The following is a 24162-nucleotide window of genomic DNA, read 5'->3' as shown; positions in this document are numbered from 1 at the left end:
GAATCCAGGCTCTCTCTTTCCAGCACACATGGAAAGGGGGAGGAATTGTGATGTTCCATTTTGGGAAGGAATGAATGCAGAAGGACCAGGAGGTAACCAGTTAATTCTACCCAAGACCCAGATCTGGCCAGACATGAGCAAGTGTGTGTGTGCAACAACTGCAAGGGGCCCACAAACTTAATGAGATAAGACTGCAAAGATGAATTGATCAGTTTTTATACAGCACTTGACCACAAATATGTCTCTCTTTTGCTTTCTTAGACTCTGTTGCCAAACAGGCAAAAGGCATAAATACAGGTGGTAGGACATAAAAAGCTTCTCACATGACCTTTACTCATCATGCTTCAAGCAGTAGTCACCCTACTTCTCTTGTGGAGTGGAGTAGTACACCACTCTCTTCTATCAGATTCTGCTCTAGCCTTTCTCACTGTTTGCACACAAGGTCCTGGTTATTCATAATAAAGCCAAGTGTCATAGTTATAGGCAACAATATTGTTGAACTAAATACAAACACTGGAAAACAAAGAAAAACTAGTTATGAAGTCTCCAACCCATATAAACATCTTCTAATTTCTTAAACAAATAAATAATATAAAGTAACTGTTCTGACTAGCTAATCCATAACCAATATAATCTATTGTAAACTAACTAATCCATTTTATCTCTATTTGAAAAGAAAATTATTAGCTAGAAGCATCTCATGAATCAAACTAACCCCAACTCAATAGGGTATGGACGTCAGTGTATCAGATGTTGTTTATCTGAAAGGTTACCCTGACAAGACCCTCCCAGCTGATCCTTCAGTATCTGTTTGAGATCTTCCCCTTTTTGATCCTGTTCTGAAATCAGAAGCAAGTTGCCTCTAGCATTTGGAATTTAGCTGTCAAATCAATCTCAATGGAACACCTGGGGGAAAAAAAAAAATCATACCTGGAGCAGAAAAAGTTACATATTGGGCTCGTGCTCAACTGAAGGCAGACAAATCCTCTGTACCTGACTTCTACTTTCTCTTAATAACTACTTATGCTCCACGTTCCTTTCTAGTGTAAACTTTAAAGAAATTATTCCTCTAGTAAGAATTACTATCATTGGAGGTAGCTTACACAGATCAAAATAAGCAACCATCATTTCATGTACAAAACTTTCACTCTTACTGCTTACAGCACTTTTTTTCTCTTTGTTTGCTTTACATTTTGGTTTACACTTTTCACACCAAATTTATGGGGAAAGGAATAAGGTTCATATTTTTGAGAACCACTCAGAATATTACGGCATTGGTGCAATTAAATAAATAAAAATATAATGATCTTGTCTGAAGAGGTTTTTCAACATACCTCTTGGCAATATATCCTGACAATAGCAATTGAAAACTCTCCTAGACCATAGCCTACTTGGCACTTATTTATCAACTTCTATTGTGTTTACAAAGTGGTGCTAATGAAAGAAATCTCAAGGGGTTTTGGTGGGTTTTTTGGGAATGGGGAACTAGCTCTGGTTGCAGACACTCTCCCAGCAGGAAGAAAAAGACTCCCATGGAATGATAAAGGACTCACTGTTACACTATTACAGGAGATGAATTGCATTAACCCCTGCCCTTTCCCATTGTACTTGCTGCCCACTGAAAACAACAACAGAATTACTAAAATCCCACACTCTCTAATGGGATGGTAATAGGATTCAGAGGCCATTAGGGTAAAGGCAATCCATATTTTACAGTTTAATAAGCTCTTGCTGAAGATGCTGGATCCCTCTTCAAAGCCAACAATTACTGATTTAGTATTAACAAATCCTCAACTGTCAAGACTGCAGAATGCATTCAAGACGAAGTCAACAGCTTATGGTGACAGACTTTAAAAATGTGTGTAGAAAAATGAAATCACTTAAATTGAAATAATTTGTAATTTTACAGTGATAGTGGTTATTACTGTCATTTCACATTTCTCTATATCCAGATCTCATGGTTACTCAAGTTTGCACATAATTCAGAGTTCTGTGGTGTTTGTTGTAGAAGCCAAGAACTTTTGTTCTGTTTCCTAAGCATACACCTCTTCTCACAAAGAAATAAAACACTCAACAAAGAACTATGGGACCAACTGAATAATGAAATCAAGTTCTCCACAATCACAGATAATTACATAGATGATTCTTTAATATTATGATTACCTACAACTGGATTGCCTACTAGGCTGTAGACTCAAAAGAATCCACCATTTTCTAATAGCATGCCTTGAAACATAGGGTGTACAATACAAACTAACTCTGCCTGCTGTTTATTATTCTTTAAAAACACTGGTTTATACATTTTTGAAAGGCAAATGTCCTTTTAAAGAAGAATCATCTTATCTCTATTTTTGCTGTATCCAGTCAGTCCCCATTCCCTTATGTAACTGACTGGGGATACAAAGATCAGTCCACTCCTTACATTTCCTGAAACCAAAAATACACCTCCATCATTAGTGCTGTTGGATCTAATCCCCACCTTTTCACCATTCTTTTGCTCACACTTCTTAAAGGGGGGAAAAAAATCCCAATGAAAACAGATGTTTTTTTAGAAATTAGAATTCTGAAGCTCAGTTTTTTCCCCACAAACATTAATACAGTTCTCTCAGGTAGGAGTCACTGCATCTAAAAATATGGACCATTGCTGTTATAATATAATTATTTTGTGCCTAATCACAAAAACAACAGGAAAGCAAAATAAAATATGTCATCATAAACCAACTAAACCCAAAGTCCTGCCATCATTTCAAATTGAGGAACCAGTTCTCCACCATCTACAGAGGTGATGTTTTCATATAATCAGATATTGCAACTTCACACACCAGAACCAGTCTGATCTTCAAAGTTTTATGTGATGTTTATGTGGAGAGCTATTAGACTTCATGAACATCAATGCATATTCACTATTTATCATGATGTATTAATAATGAATCCAAGTACATATTTTATTACCACCACAGTGTTATGTTAAAAACATAAATTTAATACAAACAGAGCTGGAAGTTTTCTTGTTTCTCCAAAAGTAGATACACTGAAGTTTGAGAACAACTTCCACAACTTCATTTTGTCCCATCTAATGCTTAAAGAAAGTCTTCAATACACTCAAAGAACAAACTCAAAACCCAATGAACAGTGGGAAAAGGAAACCAGAGCGACTTCTGCAATAATTGACTCTGTTTAGCTCACTATTAAAACAAGTTTTGTAAACTACTTGGAAAGATGCCTTCCAGAATATCTACGGAGATCACAGAGATTTTTGAAGCATAGCTTCCAGGCAAACTAACAAAAATAACCAGAAGGCAAGTAAAAAGGGAATTGACGATCTAACTAATTCCATGACAGGAATTTTCCTATCAATATTTTATAATGCAAAGCAGAACTACAACATGAGCAGAAGAAAGATGTCAAACACCACCCAAAAAGCCTCTTTAGGGACAGGAATGGAGAGCATATGAACCATTAATTTCTAAGGATCTTCACACACATACTCATATATATATATCTATAAATTTAATGTCTAACTCCACTTAAATCCAACCACATTGTTTAAAATACAACAATACATGTATGTCATTGTGACTCAGCCTGATTGTGACTCCTGATTCTGGAGTCAGGATTTCCTTCAAGCCTACATAAGGCAGTGCTGGAGAATGTCCACAGAAGGAAATAGAGTTGCAGAAGGTTCTGGAAAGTCAGTCATGTGAAGGAGCTGGGGGTGTTTATCCTGGAGAAAAGGAGGCTCAGGGGAACCTTCTGGCTCTGCACAATTCCCTGATAGGAGGGGACAGCCAGGTGGCAGTCAGGCATCGTTCCCTGGGCAAGGAGACAAGGAGAAACGGTCTCAAGCTGCAACAGGGGAGGTTTAGGTTGGACATCAAGAAGAATTTCTTCACAAAAAGGGTGGTCAGGCTTTGGAAGGGGCTGCCCAGGGAGGTGCTGCAGTCCTCATCCCTGGAGGTGTTCAGGAAACAACTGGGTGTGGCACTCGGTGCTCTGGGCTGCTTGACAGCATGGGGAGCAGTCATGGGTTGGACTGAACAATCTTAGAGGTCCCTTGCAGCCTAAATGATTATGTGATTGTGTGAAAACAGTTTTTAAAAAGAAAACAGAACCTTCAACCACAAGTGATCAGTCAACTCAGAAGATTTCATTTTAGAAGGTGGTGAATGAGGATGAAACAATTAATCTCTTAAGGCTGGCCATGGCTAACAGGGTAAACATGAAGAGAAAATACACTGCCCACACTGAAGCCCTGATTTGCTTTGCATTTGACACGTGCTATCTCAAAACAGCATTTTAAATTTTATTTCAGTCATTCTACAAGATCCTCTCAGAAAAGGTAGAAAAGGAGATGCACTATAATGAGCTATAATACAATAATCATGGTTTGGATCTCTGTCAAGTTTCTCAGAACGCAAATGAGCATTTATCAGGAATTTGCCCAAAACAAATAATTTACACTCATTTCCGCAACACGACAGACACGATTCTCCTCCATTCAGCTCTTTGTTAACTCTGATTAATTACTTCAGTTCCAAATTTCATTAGAAACATATTCATCTTTTCTAGGTTGCAACAAATGATATGCTGCATCTCAAAGTCTCATATTAGAAAACTGAACATCTGTCCATTCCTTACATTCTACTGACCTCTAGAGACTGCATGTATATATGTATAGCACATATACATTATTTATGTCCATCCACACATACCACAGCAATACTACAATAAGTTGACTTTAAGAGGAATCTGCATTCAGTATCTGATGTTACAGTTTTGGCTTTAAGCCCACACTGTTCTCAGAAACGTTTTCTTTCCTGCAGAAATCTTTTGCTATTTTTTCCCCCTCTTCTCTTTGTGTCCTTCCAACACAAACACACCACGCCTTATCCCCTTATGTACAGAATTAGGCTACAACTACGAACATCAATATAAATACTGAGATAAACCAGCTTTCATCTGGCATTCATATCTGCTGGGGAGGGAGTGCTACAGGTCAGGCAGACTGAGTTAGTGAAAAGTAGAGATTATTGTATGTGGGGAGAGGAGACCAGTCTCTCCCAGCTCTGTACAGCCCTTGTTCTTGCAGCAGATTCCTTGTCTCCATTCTGCTGCCAGCAGAAAAAAAAAACCTCCACAAAAGCTTGTGTTGGGTTGACATTTAGACCAAACAGAAAGGATTGAAGGAGCTGAATTTGTCAACTAAAATCTATTCAAAATAGACATTAATCCATTAACAAAGAGAAATGAGGAGCACAGAAGCACTATGTTCTTCCCTAACAATGTTAGAATAACTGACATCCTTAAGAGACATTACTTGGTGGTGCTGTGTGGTCAAGTACAACAAAATATATACAAAATTAACAGGTGACATTTCAAAGGCACATTCTCCAGCTGAAAATACTCAGTATTCAGTTCCATTAAAAAATTCCTGGAAAACATATATTGGGTTTTCTAACACTTCCAATGTTTTACGGAGAAGGTCCACATATGAGAAACTTTCATATGATTTTACTCCTGAAACCTCACAGAAAATGGTAAGTTTAGGAGATGATCTGAAAACAACGTCCTGCTTCAAAAAAGATTTCTCTAAAAAGCTTTTCTGCTTTTTAAAAGTAATTTATTTTTGAGGGCAGGGGCCCTCTAATGCAGTGTTTTACCATGCTATAATCATATTTCATAACAGAATACAAATTTTATTTGATTTGGAATCAGCTATGAACTACAGGTTGAATTTTATTAAGTCAATATAAGCTATAGATAGCAACTGAGCTCCGTATCTTCAGAAATTGCATGCATAGAGTAAGAACTGTGCTAGCTAAATATATTCTATACAATACAGCTAAAAGAACTTACATCCCTTGCTTTGAGTTACTGCATCATTAATGAGGAAAATATATACAACCATGTCCTCCTTTAGAAGATTTTTAAGATAACTTCATTGCCAAATCCTATTTCTAGTTTTTAAAATTACTTTTTTCACATTTTTATTTACCTATTTTAACAGTACTATCACAGTCTCTGGTATAGATGCAAGCCTCCCAAATAAATCATTAAATTAGTATTATCTGCAGTACATTTTCCTATGTACACATCCCAGCTTTATATTTCAATAACTTACTGCAGACTCCTAGATTCCTCCTCAGTTCCAAAAATGTGAGACTGAGTATTTTTAAATTTCTAATGGGCTTCAATTAAAATACACAGATTCAGATTTTTGTCATTTTTTCTACATAAATAAGCATCCAGAGACAAACCTAGAAATACACTCTTGCTGCTACTGAGAAATATGGCACTGAACTCAATTGTGGCCAGAATTATTGACCCTGTGCAGCTATTCTGAGCCTTCAGGACTGTTCTCCTAAATAAAATTCCAGTATACAAGTATGCTTGCTTTTCTCTTCATGACTTTGAGAACTGAGAAATACAAAGATAAAAGTTTATTCCTCAGGGCTATATTGTGTCATAAGCCTTTAAAGTGAATTTGCCAATGTTTTCAATAGGGAATTCTCTTTAGAAACTGGTGACATATTACAATCTTTTAAACTAAATTATGTACCATTTCATTGAATTGACAAGTCTGAGAGAGAGGAAGGTATGAGAACATAATTCTGGTGATGTTCTCACTGGAAACAGCAAAGCCTATTTTTCTGAATGACATGGAATTTTAAAAATGTGAAAGTGCTCATGAACTTTTGGCCATGGCCAACTGAGACACAACATTCAGTGGCCACGGCTAATGGCCTCTAAAACAGAACTACTAAGTTTGAAAACAAAATCCACATGCCCATTCAATAAATACATATAGAGTTACATTTCCTAAAATATGCTTAGGAAATGCTGATTTTACTTCCTCTGCATATCAAGTACTTGGACAGCTTTCTGGAGGTTAAGGAATTACCTTAGCATGTACACACAGTTGTGTGCATGCACAAATAAATTAAAGGAGGATTAATTAAGGAAATCTCTACTAGCAGTAGCAAACCTATATGAGGAAAAAAAAAACCCAAACCAAATAAACAAAAACAACAAAAAAAACCTCAACCAACCTCAATCTTGTCAGATTAAAGACATTTTGGCACACGCAAAAACCCATAAAAATACTAAATCTGAGCCACAATAAATCAATAGCCTACAATGCTAATTACATGAGAGATGACTGTAGAGATCTGGCACACATTTTCCTATCTCCATTGTTTTTCTCCAATTATAAGCAGAAGTTGAATTTTTCTTACACATTAAGTAGCAAACAAAATAAAGGCAAGCTCCTATATATTATAAAATTCAGTCAAACATAGTAATTTTAATTCTAAAAACTGAATTCTCTCAAAGGTCTTCAAATAATTCTTGTTTGTCTTTTTATATTTAAGGTACAAACCAGTTGCACACAGGGAGAGCACATTTTTAGCATGACTAGCCTAAGTTTTGCATGTTTATTATCCTGCTTTACGTGAAAAGCTAGGATTAAAGAAACACAACACACATTAGGGTTTTGAATTTGAAATCAGTTACGGTTGGTGATCATCTCCAAAAATAAATATTCCCACAGATAGAGGTCAGTGGTTGCCTGAAATTGCATCAGTTAGTGCCTGTATACTAAAATCCTCCTCTCCTTTGGGACTGCTTTATCATTTTATCAGATTAATTAAAACAGTAGTTTTAGCATAGAACATCACAGTTTTCTATTCACACATTTGCCATTAGGTGCTTACAATTTATTGATCTGAGACTCATCATAGGGCTTCTCTCAGAACTGAATCACATAAAAAGATGGTAACTCACAATTGTTAATAGATAAAAAAAAGTACACATAAAATACAAATTAAGAGGAATTTTTTGTCTTTTATGTGTTGATCTGGTAAGCTCTTGCTGTTCTCATAGGAAAGCAACTTCAGTGTACTAGAACTCTAATTTTGAGGTGCCATGCATTTATTTTCTTAATTTGTAATTAAAAATCTGTATTTTGTGTCTCTATTTAAAAAAACAAAAAAACAAACCCCTAACTTTTAGGGATATTCATTCAGCCCTTCCTCTAAGTAAACACAGCTCAAACAATGTCAATAACAGTGATAAAATTTGAAGAGGTAAGTAAAAACCTTAAAAAAATACATGGTTGTATCTACATGTGCCTCATTCCAGCACATGTGGCTCTTCAGGTTTTCAGATGGAATAGCACCTACAATAATGATGTAAAAATTATTAATCTCATAATATGGAACTACCAACAGCCTTGAAGTTTTCCTTTGGTTTTTGTAATCTCCCTGCATTTCTTTCTCTAGATGAAGTAATCTTAACTTTGCTCTCCAGCATCATCTACTGGAACATCAGTAAAATGCTGCTATTTCTATTAATCACCCATTTAACATCTAGTAGGGCAGAGTTAGGCAATGCCAAAAGCAGAGATAAATGCTCTGCAATTCAGATCCTGCATTCTGGGCTCAAGCACATCAAGGTGGCTCAGCTTCAACCTTCCACTTTTCTGCCATTTCATAAGGACTAAAGTCTTCATGACTAATTCCTACCAGAATTCATCTACCATTTAAATTCCTACCTTTTTATACTCAGATATGTTTCATTTAAATCACAAAATATCATTTAAAGTACCACATTACATCCAGGACTTCCATTTTTGTCAGAGAAGTTACTCCTAATTTCGGTTTGATCCAACATGAGCTGAAGCATAAAAAGAACTTGGAAGAACATATAGAAAGGTTTTGAAAGGTGAAAAAGAGCTGGAGTGGCAATTCCAATGCCCAAAAAAATAAACAAGTTCAGCAAAACCATAGTTAGAAAGTAAAAATATCCACAGCAAAACAGTGAAACATTTACAAGTTCTGACTTATAATCTTCAGGAAAAAAAAAAAAAAAAAAAATAATAATAAAAAAAAATTAAAAATCTGTCCTTTTGTATGAGGATGAAAGTGTACAGTTAACTAGCACTGCAGGAAGGGCTGGAAGTGCCCCTTCAGCCTCCCTGGGGCTCGGTCCCTCTCAGCTGGGGCGCCTGGTCCCTGCCCTTCTTGTCCGAGCATCCCCTGCGCACACGGCGCTGCCTGGAACGCCAGAGCTTCGGGGGGCTGCAGCAGGACCCAGCCTTTCGGGGAAACTCACACTGAGACCAAAGTCCTCAAGGAAACAGATTCATTTCACTCTGCAGGGAGCTCATCTGTAGGTCTGCACCACGAAATGCTGCCTATCAGACGGTGTTTGCAGCTTACCAAGTTAGCTTTTCCCAGCTCTGCTCAGAGCCAGCCAGCAAGTGCTCCACTTTACAAATAACTCTGATCACTACAACACTATTTGCTTTCTTCCAAAACCCTAATAATGGTCTGACTACCCTTGACTGCTTGTTCACTCTTCAGTGTGACAATAAAATTCAGAGTATCACGGATGCTCAGAATCCCTTCCTCCTATTTTGAGTCAGTTTGCTGATACAGAGAGCAACTGTAAAATGTAGGGAGAGAAAAAAAAGCACTAAATCCAGTGACAGACAGAAACAGGCGTCCCAATAGTTAAATATTCCAGTTGTGAACAAAAAAGACTCACTAAAATTATTTTTGCCTTTGGAATCCCTATAAAACCTTAATGTATTTTTATAGAGAATAAAAGGGCACGTTTCCCAAAATCAAAAACCCTCTAGGCTATAGAATTTTATATTATCACACGACTTTAAGTTCCTAGGCTTTGCCTGATAAATTAGCTCCTCTCAATAACTGTTAAACAGAAAGCCCTTTATTGTAATCCAAGTGCACTTGTGGACAGCACTTTCAGAGTTAACTCCATTTGACAACTGACATAAATCCATTATTCTAATTTGGTGATTGCTTTACTAAACACAGATGCATTTTATGAGTTTTAGTCACGTATTTCATTCAGGGTACTACTTAATCTCAATTTACAAAACATAAACATGAAATAGGTTTTACAGTATGTCTAAAATGATACAGCTATTCATCTGATAAAATGCCAGGCAAACATGCCATATTCACCTAGACCTAAATTCAATGCTAGATTTTACCTTACACAATAAATAGTAAATAAATATTTTTTTTTAATTGAGCTGTTGCAATCAAATTGCAGAATGCAAGCTCCCTGAGGGCTGTAAGACTCTAAAGCTTTCCTTACACTGAGATTTCAGCACTGAATTTAACCTTAAGCAAAGTCCAGCTTTCACAAAAGCTGGCTCTGTGATTTATTTTGATACACAGAGAAAACGGAGGAAGAAAACAAGCACTCATTGTGAATCCAGCATCCTCAGAACCCCATCTCTAATTCGATTTATAGCACAGACTTTACATCTTAAACAAAAGGAATCTGATCCAACCCCACTGCTGCCTCTTGCTGCAGTTGCCTGCCTCAGTTAGAGAAGGCTGAAAATCCACCGCTCCGACCAAGCACTCCATCAAACATTGGGATCCAGACTCTTCTTACCTGCCTCAGCTGAAGGCTTCCTTCCCTTGTTAGCAGTATGAAGCATCCTCCAGCCTTCCCAATCCTTAGCACCGGCCTCGAATTGCACAGCCAAGTCCCTTTTTCGCAAGAAAACGCTTATTGAAAGTGATTAGTTTTTGTTGTCCCTTTTAAGTCCGTCCTGCGGGAGAAAGCCGGGGAGCGATGTGACGCCACCTTTTAATCTTTTGCGAGAGTGAAAAGGCAGAAAAGGAGCGCTCGATCAAACTGAGCTTCACACATGACTAAAACTCGGCAGAGAGGCTGCGAGCTCTGGCTGAAGCACCACTAGGCGTGAGTGTAAGAACAGAGAAGAGGGGAGAGTCAATGAAATGTGACAACGTATGTGCATCAAAGACGGGGAAAAGGGAGAGAACAATGAGAGAGAGATCGCGACAGCAGCGAAGGAAGGAGGAAGAATGGGAATGGGAGGCAGAATAAGCCGGAGGAAAAGAGGAGAGTTTTCGCAGAATAAAGCCAAAGTGTCTGGCAGCTTCTGTTTTTATCTCAGTGAGCATGACATACTGCCTCTCTCATTTAGCAACACACTCTTGTCTCTTCCAGGTTTGAAAACTGAGATAATCACAGTGTGTGCCTGTTTGCGCCTGACTGGCACACTTGTGTGCACTATACCTGAGATGCCCCCCAACCATCTTCTGCAGATGCATTTATCTGCAATTAAGTTCATATATTCATTAGGAGAGACACCTCCCCCCACCCCCAACAAACAGGAGCTGCTGATTTCTGCATTAATTTACAATATAGTTTAACTGGCAGATGGAATTCTACTTATAACTACTAACAAACTGCCACTGGTAAACAAATGACTGAACAAATGTTTAATGTTGATAACTGAGTTATCATAGCAACAAAACATATTAGCGTTGATAAATCTGTTTTTAAGAAAGGGTATTACAGACACTTTATTTTATTTAGCCTGGAATTTCTAGATGAAGTTGCTCTAAGTGGTAGGAGAAGCAGAAACTTGACCCAGAACTAACATTTTTAAAGGAATGCATCAGAAATACGTTTGTATTTCCAATGTTTTTAAAAAGCAATTACAAGCTAAAACCCAAATTTAAAATTTCAAATCTAGTCTTGAATTCCTACCCATGTAGAAAAGAAGTCCTCATGGAAGTAGGGTTCATTTTTGTGTAAGATGGGGATGGCATGTGTGTGGATTGTTTGAGACTATGGTTGGTTGGAGGTTTTTTTTCCTAACTACAACAGGTAACATGATTTGCTTTGTTCATACCTTCTGCTTTTACATGGTCAAGGCAAATGGGCTTTTTGCCAGCTGGAAACTGGTCAGCTGGCCCAAAGCACACAAGGTCTGCAGAACTGACACTACCCCACAACCACACCTGGATTTACATGGAGCCAACATGCAACAGGAACAAACCTTAAAAAAGATATATTTTCTTTGCAGCAGCACCCTATTTGTGCTATTGGATCCTTCCACCTCAACTGCACTAGGGAAAAGACAATGTCAATAGTTTGAGATGCTGGAAATCTGAATCTGGCCCTGGACTGTGCAGAATCGTCTGAAGGTACTCAGGTAGCCTACAAGAATATTTCAACAGCTTTACATAACTTGGTATCCTCTTTTATAAGGGTTTTCCAGTTCCAGAAAGGAGGTTATAAAAATGAGTTCACAAATGGTTATCAGGGAATCTGGGGTCAGTTTCAACCCCAGGTAATTCTTCATCATTTCTATACCATAAAACTTGTAAGAACTGATATTTTTCTGTGAATGTTTGCCTCCAGAATCTCACTAAAAACCATCACAGTAAGCTCTGGTCAGGTGGAATCCAGTTTTCATATCTGTATAGCAACACTTGCAAAACAACCCTTTGTTTGCAAAGCAAAACAAGTTGCAACACAAACAAGTGCAAGATTGCAAACCCCAATCTATTGATAAATCTGTGATTGCTTCAGCATTTCACCTCTTATTTTTTGTCTCCTGGGGACTGGGAATCCACTGACTTAAATACAGATCCATTACAATCAGATTCTCACTAACCTTCTTAAGCAGCCTTCATCATGTGAATTTGAAGTTACCATAAGGACAAAAATATTAATGAGAGCACTGGGTTTTATATCTCTCTGTATGTGTATCAATGCACCACCAGCTGACCTGGCACAGGAGCAGTTTGTGTGAGGGATCAAGAATTCCTTCCTTCAGGTTCTGCTGCTGTAAGGAGCCCAGTGGATTCCTTATACAGTTTTAAGCCTTCTGTTTTATGGAAATTAACACCAAATTTCAGGAAATTTCAGGGGGACAGAAAGATGAGAAATAGAGAATTAGAGAAAACAGAGATGAGGAATAGACATCCATGAGTTTAGTTATTGCATTTTTTTTCCCAGAGTATTAGTAAATACTGTAAAGGAACTGCCTCACTACCTTTTGAAAAGAAAACAAGCAAAAGTAAGTGCCAAGTGCTGTTAGAAGCTCCTCTGGCAATGCAGTGAGTGCACAGGCCTGTGTACACTTAAAATGAGCAACAGGAACAATTAGGGGAGAGATCTTTCCTGTTTCCCGTTCATCTTTCTCACCCTTACTGGTAAATTGCTTTTCTCGTGCAAGTCTTGATAAGAAGTTTCCACGTCTCTTACAATGTACTAGATTGTATTCATGACAACTCTCAGGAAATGCAAACACACACATACTTCCAGAAGTATTTATTCATTCTCACAGGCCTATCTTCAAATTCACAATGGAATCAAATGGCAGCATTTGCATCCAAGGTCAACAAAACACTTGAAAACATGCATGCATCTTGTTTGTTTTCACGAAAGGCATAGGACTGTGTGGCTAAAAACAAACATGAGCTTATACATTGAAGAAAATAAATTGTTTTCTACAAGAACTGACCTTGTGTTGGAACTAAAGTGTTTGGACACTGAACTGCTTGACTCCTTACAGCTCCAGAGAGCAAGGCAAGTCATTCTCCTATGGAAGTCACTCTACAATCAGCCACACTTCCATAAGACAGGCGAGGCTTTGATGAACATGAATGAGAAAACTGTATTTTACTGCTGTTAAATGTTCTTCCACTTAAGCTTCCTCAAGCAGTACTCCAGGAGCACACCAGCACCACACCAGTGAACATTACAAAATAACCACACACAGAAACCTACTAGCAATGCCATTTTGTGCAGAGATAGAAATAGCTGATTTCCAGCCCTTTTCTTGCACTTTCTCCATTACAGAGAAAATAACTAAACCACAGCTTTCTCCTCAATCTTACATGAAGAAGCCAAGTTGAAGTTTAATCACAAAAAACCTCTTGGTACCATACTTGTCTACTCTGCTAGAAATCCGGATTGTTCTCCTGTGGGTTTTAGTCCACATGCAAACACATCCTCAGTGACCTCAGACTTCTGGAGCAACAGAACAGTTTTAGAACATTCAGCACTCTCTCTTGTTTCAGTGATGCTGAATCCAGCCCCATCCATCCCCTCCAAGCCTCTCAGGAAAACACAGGGTCTTCCAGGACATGGAGCATCAAGTGACAGAGGTAAAGTGAAAATGACAATGAAAGCACTCACACCTATCACAGGTGGTTACTGGCCAGAAACACTCATTGCCTTTGGAGTTGAAGGAAAAGCTCTGGTTATTCAGAAGGGCCAATGACCACTTTCTCTCAGCCATATCCTTCTGAATTTTACATCTAGCAAAGACTTCCTTTGTCAATTATCTAGTTGGGTGACACAAACACAAAATTATTTTTTCCAGCTGTTTGGTTTTGTTTCTTCTGTTTCAGACCTGAAGACAGACTGTCTCTGAGAGCATCTATTATTTTTTTTTTTTTTCCAGTTACATCTGTGGGTTTAATAAAACATACCACCTTCTTCTCCCAAAACCCTGTTTCAATAATACCTTTGGTTCTCTAACACCACAAGCACTATAAAATTATAAGGGCACAGTGTGGCCCTTCATCTCTTCCCAGGCTCCATTCCCTAGAATGGATCTGTTCCCTGCTCAGAGGGAATACAGGAGGAACACAAGGGCTAGAAGAGAGGCAGAGCATACATGAAAATCCCTTTTGTCTTATATTGCCTATTCTTAACTTCCCAGCACCCAATTTACAATGAGAAATGAAATTGGTGTGGTAAAAGAAGCATCAGGATCAGACATAATTTTACTGGTACAAGAGAGGCACAAAATAAAGACCTTACACAAGCCTAAGCTACAACATCCTGGCAGGGTGAAGAAAAACTGTGATGCTATTGCTGGTATGAATAATATAACCACTTAAACACTGCTTTTTGAGCATAACTGAATACATGTGATAGCATCATTATAAATTAAAACTGTTTATGACCTCCATTTGGTCCAAACAGTACAACCTTACTCACTACATGCATGGTTGAACAAATTGATCTACAACTGCCCGTGTTACATGATGGAAGGGATAGCCAAGTGTTCTGAAAAGGAAACAAAAAGAAAACCCCAGAAAAAGCAGCTTATAATGACTCATGCAGATTTCTTAATGGCTACTGAAAATAATCTTTGATTCCTATCATTGTCAACTCAGTAAGTGATAATAACTAATACCTAAGTTATTATTTTATTTACATAGTTAATTTCTAGTTTTCTCTATTCCATGAAAATAAGTGTTAATGTTTTGAAACCAATCATTTCATGAATGAATGGAAATCAGTACTTCTATAAATTCTGTTAAAGTACTATAATAGGAGATAATCAGTATGTTGTTGACTATTTGGGTACAAAATTTTTAAAGGACATGTAAATCCACCCCACCCTCATATTTATTTGTAAAACCACATACGCATTAAAACATTTCAAGAGTCAGACTTCCGTGGCACCAACTTGTTGTCTGCTTCATACATTTCCATTTAGAATCTTTTCTCCAATTACAGTCACATGCTAAGGCCTTTCAAGTCTCCTCAGTACCTCAAACAATTCCTGAAGTATCTCCCACAGAAGATTTACATTTTTTAAACCAGCAGTAAACCGATTACTTTCATCCGCGCCTAAACGGCAGCCAGTTCACGTGAACCTCCTGTGCCTCAATTAACATTAGGGATGGAAAGAATAATTTACCTACAAGGTTCAGATGTGCCTGATTTCTTCCTGCCACGGGCTGAGAGCTCCTCCACGCTCTGCAGGCACGTTCTGCTTGCAAAGACAAAGGCTGGCTTCCAGGAGAGCGCTGCGAGGCTCCTGAAGCATTTTCTTCACAACTAGGTAATTTAAGTTCTCTACATGAAATACAAATCTACGCTGAGACAACAGAGCTCACAGCTTCACTGTGCACAATTTATGTCAGAGTACAGGGCAACACACTTAGAAACTGAACAAAGCCTAGTTTTACTGCCCAGTCCCCTGAATTAATATGCAACATTCATGCCTTAAGTATACCCTTAGGCATTCTCTGAGCCACAGCTTTGAAGATGTGTTGGTTTCCTATGCACTAACTTGACCTATATTCAGGCTGACTTCTATTCTGAGATTATTTCTGCTGTGAATTCAGTTCCAGCCTCTATAGACACTGCTTTGCTACACCTATGATATAGATGGCAAAAAACAGAAGGATGTCAACAAATTAAAAGGCCACCGCTGTCATTGACTAATAACCAGGGTAATCAAAAAACTCGTCTTTTTTTGTGAGCTGATCTTGACACAAGCACATTTCCTTGATAATGTGGAAGCAGAGAACCAAATCTATAAACCTTTTAAAATTATTTGCTTCTATGTCAGGATCCAAAGACCTGCTGCCCTGTTGGAGCCAAGTTTTATCTGTGCCATGAGCCAAGGATGCCAAAAATCTGCAAGAGATGACCAAAACATGGAGGCAGGGAAATTATTAACTTTCTATTTTCAGAGTAAAGTTACAAGATAAAAGCAGAAAATTGTCTCTCTAATAAAGACCACCACAAAGGAAGTGAAAAACAGCAACAAAGGTGTTACTTTTTTAAAACTTGCTCCTGTTTACTTGTGTTCTGATCCACAATTTTTGTACCAGAACCCCATTTTTCCACTACATTTAGCACAGAGGTCTTACAGGATTAGGTCTACACCTTACTAATAACACCTGACAATTTATTAACTGCTTTGGGCTGTTTCATGTAATGCTCAAGAGGTATGATACAAGCATATACAAGATATGCTTGTATACCATAACAGAACCCCCAAAATTCCACTTATAAATCAAGATTTTCAAGCCCTCTGAGTTTACAGCTCAAAGACCTCTTGAGAACTTGGCAGACTTCACTCCTTCTCAGGTATCCCAGAGCTGTGATGAGCAGGAACACTGCAGGGATGCCATAACAACAGGGTACCAAACCCACAGCAGTCCTACTCACCACATGAGTCAAGAGCTTCTTTTATTAAACACTTTCTTGCTGCCTCTAGACTATGACTCAAGCCAATGAGTTGATAAGAAAAAGGTTCAGGAAAGTTTGGTTTACTCCCCATCTGTTTTGGTACAGCACATGGAGGAAAATTCCACCAAAAGGGTTGGCGTGGCATAAAAAGCACCCTTAATTTGGCATTTCCTCAGCTCTCATCAGACAGAGGATACTGGTTTTGGTGAACCTGTGATAAGAACCACAACAACTGCTCCTGCCTTTATCCCTGTCATAACACTAAGAAAGTGCACCCTGAAGCAAAAGGAAAAAAAAGATAAAATTGGTAAATGTGAAGTGCTGATTAGAATGTTGAGAACAGCAAGAGCTTGACATGATTGACTCTTAAGAACTTTAACTTATAGTATTTTAAGTAAACTGTTAAAAAGTGACAGAAATTTCAAAAAAACATATGCCTATTAAAAATGCTATAAAAAGTGAGTATGACATTACATTACAGATGATTAAAATGTAAAAAAAAATATATTTAAATGCACATTTTAGGTCTGGTTTTATGATAACTGTTTCACAGTTTTGAAATGCTACCAGACCAGATATAAATAGCAAGATATGGCTTTTTAGATCTATTCAGTCTCTTAAAATTATCAATAATAAGTAATATTCTGTATTTAAGAATGATCCCAATTTAATAATAACATTCTTCTTTTTTTCCCCTAGATGTTTTTTTTCTTTAGAATATACAGACTTTGATTCCATGGAAACTCAATTGAGACTGTGCCACATCTTTCATACAGCTGACTAAGAGCATGAGTGAACTATCTGGCTGTTACTTGAAATGTTCTTCAACTTTATGAAGACAGACTCATTAAAGCAAAATCCTTCCCACAAACAGTTTCCGACAAAGTGAAAAAGTAATTAACACAAAAAGAAGAGAGAACTATTTTTACTTTTACTATTTTTCACCCAGCCAGTTTAATACAGGCATTGTCATTTTTGACGTGCTCTCTCCTGTGACAAACACGAACGCAATTCAAAACTTTACTTATCAGCCAACGCTCTTTTACAATTACCTCATCCTTACTTATGAAATCTGGGATAAAATGGTACAATTTCAGGTACTGAATACCTAAAAAAACCCTCTGGAAGTTGCCAGGAATAGATATTAACTACGCTATACAACGTGATAGAGTCACCACATACACTTCCCAGAAAGTTCTCATCTTAATGCACACCAAAAGCACAACCATTAAGGGCAAGAATTTTGTAAAAAAATCCAAACCAAACAAAAAAACCCACAACAATCCCAAACACACAACAACAACAAACCCAAACAACAAAGCAGACAGACAACCTTATAGTGTTCAAATTGTCTAATAACCTTCATTTCCTCTTTCCCTGAGCCTCCTGTTTGTTTTTTTCCTCTCCATTTTTCTCCATTTAAAGTGTGCCTGTTGGACTCAATGGAGAAACACTTGGATCCCTGATGAAATTTTATATAACCTCATTCATTATAGATTTTTCTGCTGATTAAGGTTTCAAAGTAACTATAATAATATAAAGCAATACCATGCTGCTGCTGTTTTGGGGGTTTTTAGCATAAAGGAAATGAGTGAAGCCAGACAAAGCATAAATCATAAAGCATAATATCAGCATTCTGTTGTCCTTATCTCTACTGTTGCACCTAGTTTATGTTTCAACTAACAGGTTTGCTGTCAGCCAAATTCACAGACTATTAATTGTCATCAACCAATACATGTTCATGACAAAGAAACAAAATGTGTGAAGAAGCACATAGTACTGTGAATTTCATTTTCAAAATGATTCTCAGTGTGTTAAGAATTAGCAAAACCCATCAGAACATCATAAGTAATGTCTGACCCAACACCTAAGTAGTTCCAACACATCTGCTGTTCATCAGAATGGAAATATTTCTTTATGCTTATCAAGAGGTCCTTTAAAAACAATGAAAGGATGTTATTTAAATACTTTCAACACCCGCTGATGCTTAAAGACCACAAGATAAAACAAATGTTTACTATAAAGACAGCAGGAAGAAAGTTTAAGTCCTGGATAAGCCACCCAACACAAAAGACACAAGCATTTTTCTTACAGTTTTGAAATGACATCCATGGAACAACAGCAGAGAGCCTTGCATTTCTGGAGCCTCACACCACCCTCGTGTAAGTCTGGCTGTGGTGGTGACCCAGGTGTGTTTGGGCTGCACAGAGCAGCTCTGGGGAGCCCCAGGGTCCAGGGGTGGAGAGCAGGAAAGTGACAGTGCCTGTTCCCCAGCTCAGCTGACACAGAGAACACAACCACCGCTCTCCACTGCAGGGACACCTGGGCAGGGAAGGCACGGCCATCAGGAGGCTGCAGGCAGCCCCTGCCTCCCCTCAGACCTTGCCCAGCCACACAGCCATGGTACCTGTAGGTACACCTGTAGGTACACCTGTAGGTACACCTGCAGTACCACTTGCAGGGCTTCACCTCGTCTGAAGGTCTCATGGAAGAGCCAAACACCCACGTGCTCTGCTCTCCCATGCTCTGAGAAACCTTTTCTTACCGAGATGGCTGCTCAGAGGTACCCCAGTGACCCACCTCTGCCAGCAGGGTCAGCAGGGAGGCTGAGCCTGCCAAACCAGAGCTGTGCCACTCACTGACCCGGTAACACAGCTCCAAGGTTTGTTACGAACACCAGGTGCTGACTGAACAGTAAGGAGGATGCCACTGCTGGAGCTGCTGAGCGACCAGCACAGTGCACTGTCCCCAGAGGCATGGACATGAGCTCAGCACGCAGCTGGACAGCTGGCACCCACCCCGAGGGGTGGATGGGAGCTGGGGCTGTCACTCCGGGGACGTTTCTCTCTAATGCAGCACTTGCTGGGGCTCTTTGGAGCCTCTCTCCACACAAAGGTGTGCGGGACACAGGACCCAGTGCTCCCTCTCCTGCCGCCCGGCCCAGCCGCAGCCGGCTGCTGGCGAGAAAAGCGACGAGGAGACAGAAATTCCGAGTTTTGCTCTGCCTGTGGGTTTTTCCATATAATCACAGAGTTGTTTGGGTCGGAGGGGACCTTAAAGATCATCCGGTTTCAATCCCCCTCCTGTGGGCAGGCGCGCACCTCCCAATTGAGGAGGTTTTTTGTCGGTTCTTTTGGCCTGATGTTTTTTTGGGGAAAGGGAAGGAGCGTCGTTGCTGTATTTGCTTTTCCCCTGGAGCTTGCCCGAGCAGCCCGGTTCCCGAGGCCATGCCCCATCCCCTCCCGGCAGCGGGAGCCCGCGGGTCCCGGCACAGCCCGGCCGGGAAATGGCCCCGGGGGAGCGGGGGATGGCCCGGCACGGGGCTGCGGACGGGCCGGGACACACCGCGCTGAGCCGGACCGGGACGGGATGGCACAGATCCGGACGGGATGGGATGGGATGGGGGGGACGGGATGGGGGAGCCCAGATCCGGACGGGACGGGATGGGATGGGAGGGACGGGATGGGATGGGACAGATCCGGACGGGACGGGATGGGATGGGAGGGACGGGATGGGACAGCCCAGATCCGCGGGACGGGATGGGAGGGACGGGATGGGGGGGACGGGATGGGACAGCCCAGATCCGGACGGGATGGGATGGGGGGGACGGGATGGGATAGCCCAGATCCGCCCCACGGCATGGGAGGGACGGGATGGGAGGGACGGGAGATGCGCGGAATGGGAGATGCACGGGACGGAGATGCACGGGACGGGGATGCACAGGACGGGGATGCACAGGAGGGGGATGCACAGGAGGGGGATGCACAGGAGGGGGATGCACAGGACGGGAGATGTGCAGGACGGGAGATGTGCAGGACGGGAGATGTGCAGGACGGGGATGCACAGGACGGGAGATGTGCAGGACGGGGATGCACAGGACGGGGATGCACAGGAGGGGGATGCACAGGACGGGAGATGTGCAGGACGGGAGATGTGCAGGACGGGGATGCACAGGACGGGAGATGTGCAGGACGGGGATGCACAGGAGGGGGATGCACAGGACGGGGATGCACAGGACGGGGATGCACAGGACGGGGGTGCACAGGAGGGGGATCACAGGAGGGGGATGCACAGGAGGGGGATGCACAGGAGGGGATGCACAGGAGGGGGATCACAGGAGGGGGATGCACAGGAGGGGGATGCACAGGACGGGGATGCACAGGACTGGGATGCACAGTACGGGGATGCACAGGACGGGGATGCACAGGACGGGGATGCACAGGACGGGGATGCACAGGACGGAGATGAGCGGGCGCTGCCCCCGCACGGACGAAGCGCACCTGGGGCTCTCGGGTCGGTGCCTGCACGGGGGGCACGGCCAGGGAAGCAGAGATGCCCACCCTGGCCGGGGCAGGGGCACTGCAGGGCAGCCAGGGCAGCCCCGGTCCCGGCAGCCGCGGGCAGCAGCGGCCGGCCCCGAGCAGGGAAGGTCAGGGGACAGAGGAGCGGGCTGTGACACAAAGCAGAAGTGACAGCGGCTGAGCACAGGCACAGCTCCAGCCAGGGGAGAGCAGAGACCCTCGGATTGCGGTTGCGGCTGGGATGTGCAGTGAATACCTGAGCAGCCCGGCTGGGCTCGCCGATCAAAAAGAGATGCCAAAGGGCCAACACTAATGGCAAGTCTGTCTCGCCAGCCATCAGCGTGACAAGGCTGATGCCGTAGGTGCCTGGAGAAACAGATCTTGTATTTTCTGAGACCCAGGTATAAACTAGGGGCTTAGCTCATGCATAAAACCCAAAATGAGCACAGCTGATGGCTGCTAGTAATGTGAACAATTAAGGACTATAGTTTTCACTTTAGATTAACAATTTCAAACACAGCATCCCAGTGAATTTTTAGCTGCACCGCTGCTGAATGAAAAAACAAATAAAAACATCTTTTACATGAGTCTGAGCTGAACACTTTAAATTAAGTTATAATCAAAGAAAAACTTATTAAAATTTATTTGCCCCATTAGCAATTCAGGAAGACTGAAAACATCCGTGAGAAAGCACACAAAAAAGAGTAGGAAATTGAACAACAGAGGGAGACAGGGACATGCAGAATCAGTACATATTCCAAAGAACAATATGCAAACATGGAAATACTTTTGCTCTGGCTACAAAGACCAAACTCCAGATGTGAATGCTTCAGCCCAAAAGCAAATCACTTCCTTGGAATCTGAACTCAGCCAGTTCCTCTGTGGCCTCAAAGTACATCGAACTCATCTCCCCAGCTGCATCTTTCATACTTTGGCACACAAATTTCCCAGAACCCAAACGTGCCCTACTGTCCCTGGCACATTGCTGGGCCACAAAGGGCAGGAAGGAGTGAGCTTTGTACCAGGGCAAAGAGATATTCCCATAACATCTTCCTACCAAATTTATATTCCAGGTAGAAAAACAATAAAATAAAACAATAATATTAATAATAAAAAAAATACTAACAGAAAAACTCACAAGCCAAGAACTCTTCTTGGAAAAGGCAGAGATGAGAGCCCTGAGTGACCCTGCCCCTCTCAGTCTGCCTGCACAGGTGACAGATGCTGCCTCCTCCCATCCCCACGCTCACCAGGGGGAAGGGAGGTTGCATCTATTTTGGTTATTAAGTGGATAATGACTCCATATGCTGTCCTGCAGCCAAGCAACAAATAAAAATCATAATGTACAGGCCAAATAACTTCCTTGGAATCTAGACACATTACTGTGCATAATTCCCCTTAATGGTTATAAACAGACCAGAGCAATAGACAAAAATAACATTCTACACAGAAGCATGATTATAATCAGCTATGTATGACATTTCTGTGCCATTTGGGTTAACTTTCAATAGCATTCTAACAGAGCTTGTCATTTTTCAGGTAATATCTTGCTTCAGTAATTCTATTTCAAAGGAGAAAACAACACCTAGGGTTACAACTACTAATAGAGTTATATAGAAGCCATCCTGTATCCCCCAGAAATATTTTTTTTTTATTTGCAGTAGGAATCCCCGAAAAAACACAGGGCTAGTACTGACAACTTATTTCTTCTATGATGACTAAAAAATATAATGTGAACAATATTTTTTTATAAAACGATATTATTGTTCCTGTGAGTTGATGTTTTACAGCATGCAAAATCCATGGGTGAAACAGAGCCTTGGAGATCAAATCACCTCTCAGTTTGAGATTCATTGCTGGGTCTTGGGAAAGACAATTATCTTTGATGTGGTCAATTTTTTCAGTTTATATAATGGTGGTAATGATACCTCACAGGACTCATTTAAGGGTTTAATAACTAATACTTGCACAAAATTTTCAAGTTGCTAATTATGATTATTTAGCTAAGTGTTAACCTAATGCATATGTAAGAAAACCACATTAATGTATTCCCAAAGATGATTATGATCATAATTATTATTAATGCCACATGGACAAGTGCAGTTGTTCCTCACCCGCCCAGGTGAGGTTTGTGTGATACACCTGGCACCTGGCAGGAAAGGCAGGGCACCTCAGAAGTCATAACACATGGAAAATAGGCTAGAACAGGAAATGCTGGAAGGAAAATTTGCTCCCAAGCCCAAGTTTAGAGGCAATCTCAGTCATTGAGAGCTCACTGTGAGTGTCTGGCTCGGCTCTCAGGCAGGGCAGAGCTGGAGGTCCAGGGGAAAGCAGCAGCAGCAGCCCCAGCAGAGCTGCCCAAGGAAGTGGCTGCAGCAGTCCTGACACAGAGGAAGGAGAGAAAGCAGCAGGAGTCGTGGTGAGAATGGGAGGACACAGAGAGATCTGGGGAAAGAATGTCATTGCCAATCTTCTCAGCTAATGTTTCACCCAGAAAACACTGGGAACAACTGCACTTGGTGCAGTCCTCCTCAAAATAGAGCAAGTTTTATTCCAGCAAATATGAATACATTAGGGAAGAGAATAATTGAGAAGACTTTAGAAGGCTTCAGGAAAAGAAAAATCCTGTAAACAAGACTGAGCAACAAGTCTTTGAAAGAATCCTTTTGTTCCCGGCACAATGCTCCCAAAATCTGCTTCTTCAGAACAGAATTCATTTAAGAAAAAGAAAAAAGAAGAGAGAGATAAAGGAAAAGCCAAGAACGCATTTTAAGGCAAAAGCACTTAAAAACCATTTTCTTACTCTTCAGATTTTTTGTACCTAAGCCTGGAGGTTGATTGTCCACACTCTGTTACACTGGAGGTTCTCAGGCTCTGCTGCCTGCATGGCTTTTACTGGGCCAGCACAAACAGGGTCAGCAAAGCCCCTCCACTGCCTGGCCTGCCAGCTGGGAATGACATGGGAATTCCAAACTGGGAAAAGCCCCACACCACTCATTTCCCAGAGGAGGTTTTAGAAAAGCAAAAATTCCTCCTGCAGAGGAGGGAGGAATGGGCA

General features: G+C 40.8%; 1 protein-coding gene across 20 annotated transcripts in view; it reads right to left on the bottom strand.

Moving 5' to 3' along the window:
* Positions 1-24162, bottom strand: part of TENM2 (teneurin transmembrane protein 2) — a 618690-nt gene that overhangs the window by 323783 nt on the left and 270745 nt on the right. Inside the window, exon 1 of one of the 20 annotated variants that reach the window (XM_086851666.1) lies at positions 10432-10724. The exons of 18 other annotated variants lie outside the window; for them this stretch is intronic. In XM_086851666.1, coding sequence (XP_086707792.1) covers positions 10432-10477 — 46 coding nt within the window. In that variant the 5' untranslated portion in view covers positions 10478-10724. Of the gene's footprint in view, positions 1-10431; positions 10725-24162 lie in introns of those variants that run through there. One more of the 20 variants, XM_086851667.1, reaches the window with a different exon arrangement.

Source organism: Cyanistes caeruleus, chromosome 15 (assembly GCF_971803275.1).
Source record: "Cyanistes caeruleus chromosome 15, bCyaCae1.hap1.1, whole genome shotgun sequence".
Classification (NCBI taxonomy): domain Eukaryota; kingdom Metazoa; phylum Chordata; class Aves; order Passeriformes; family Paridae; genus Cyanistes; species Cyanistes caeruleus.
Note: the sequence above shows the minus strand (reverse complement) of the source record. Positions and strands in the feature narration are given on the sequence as shown.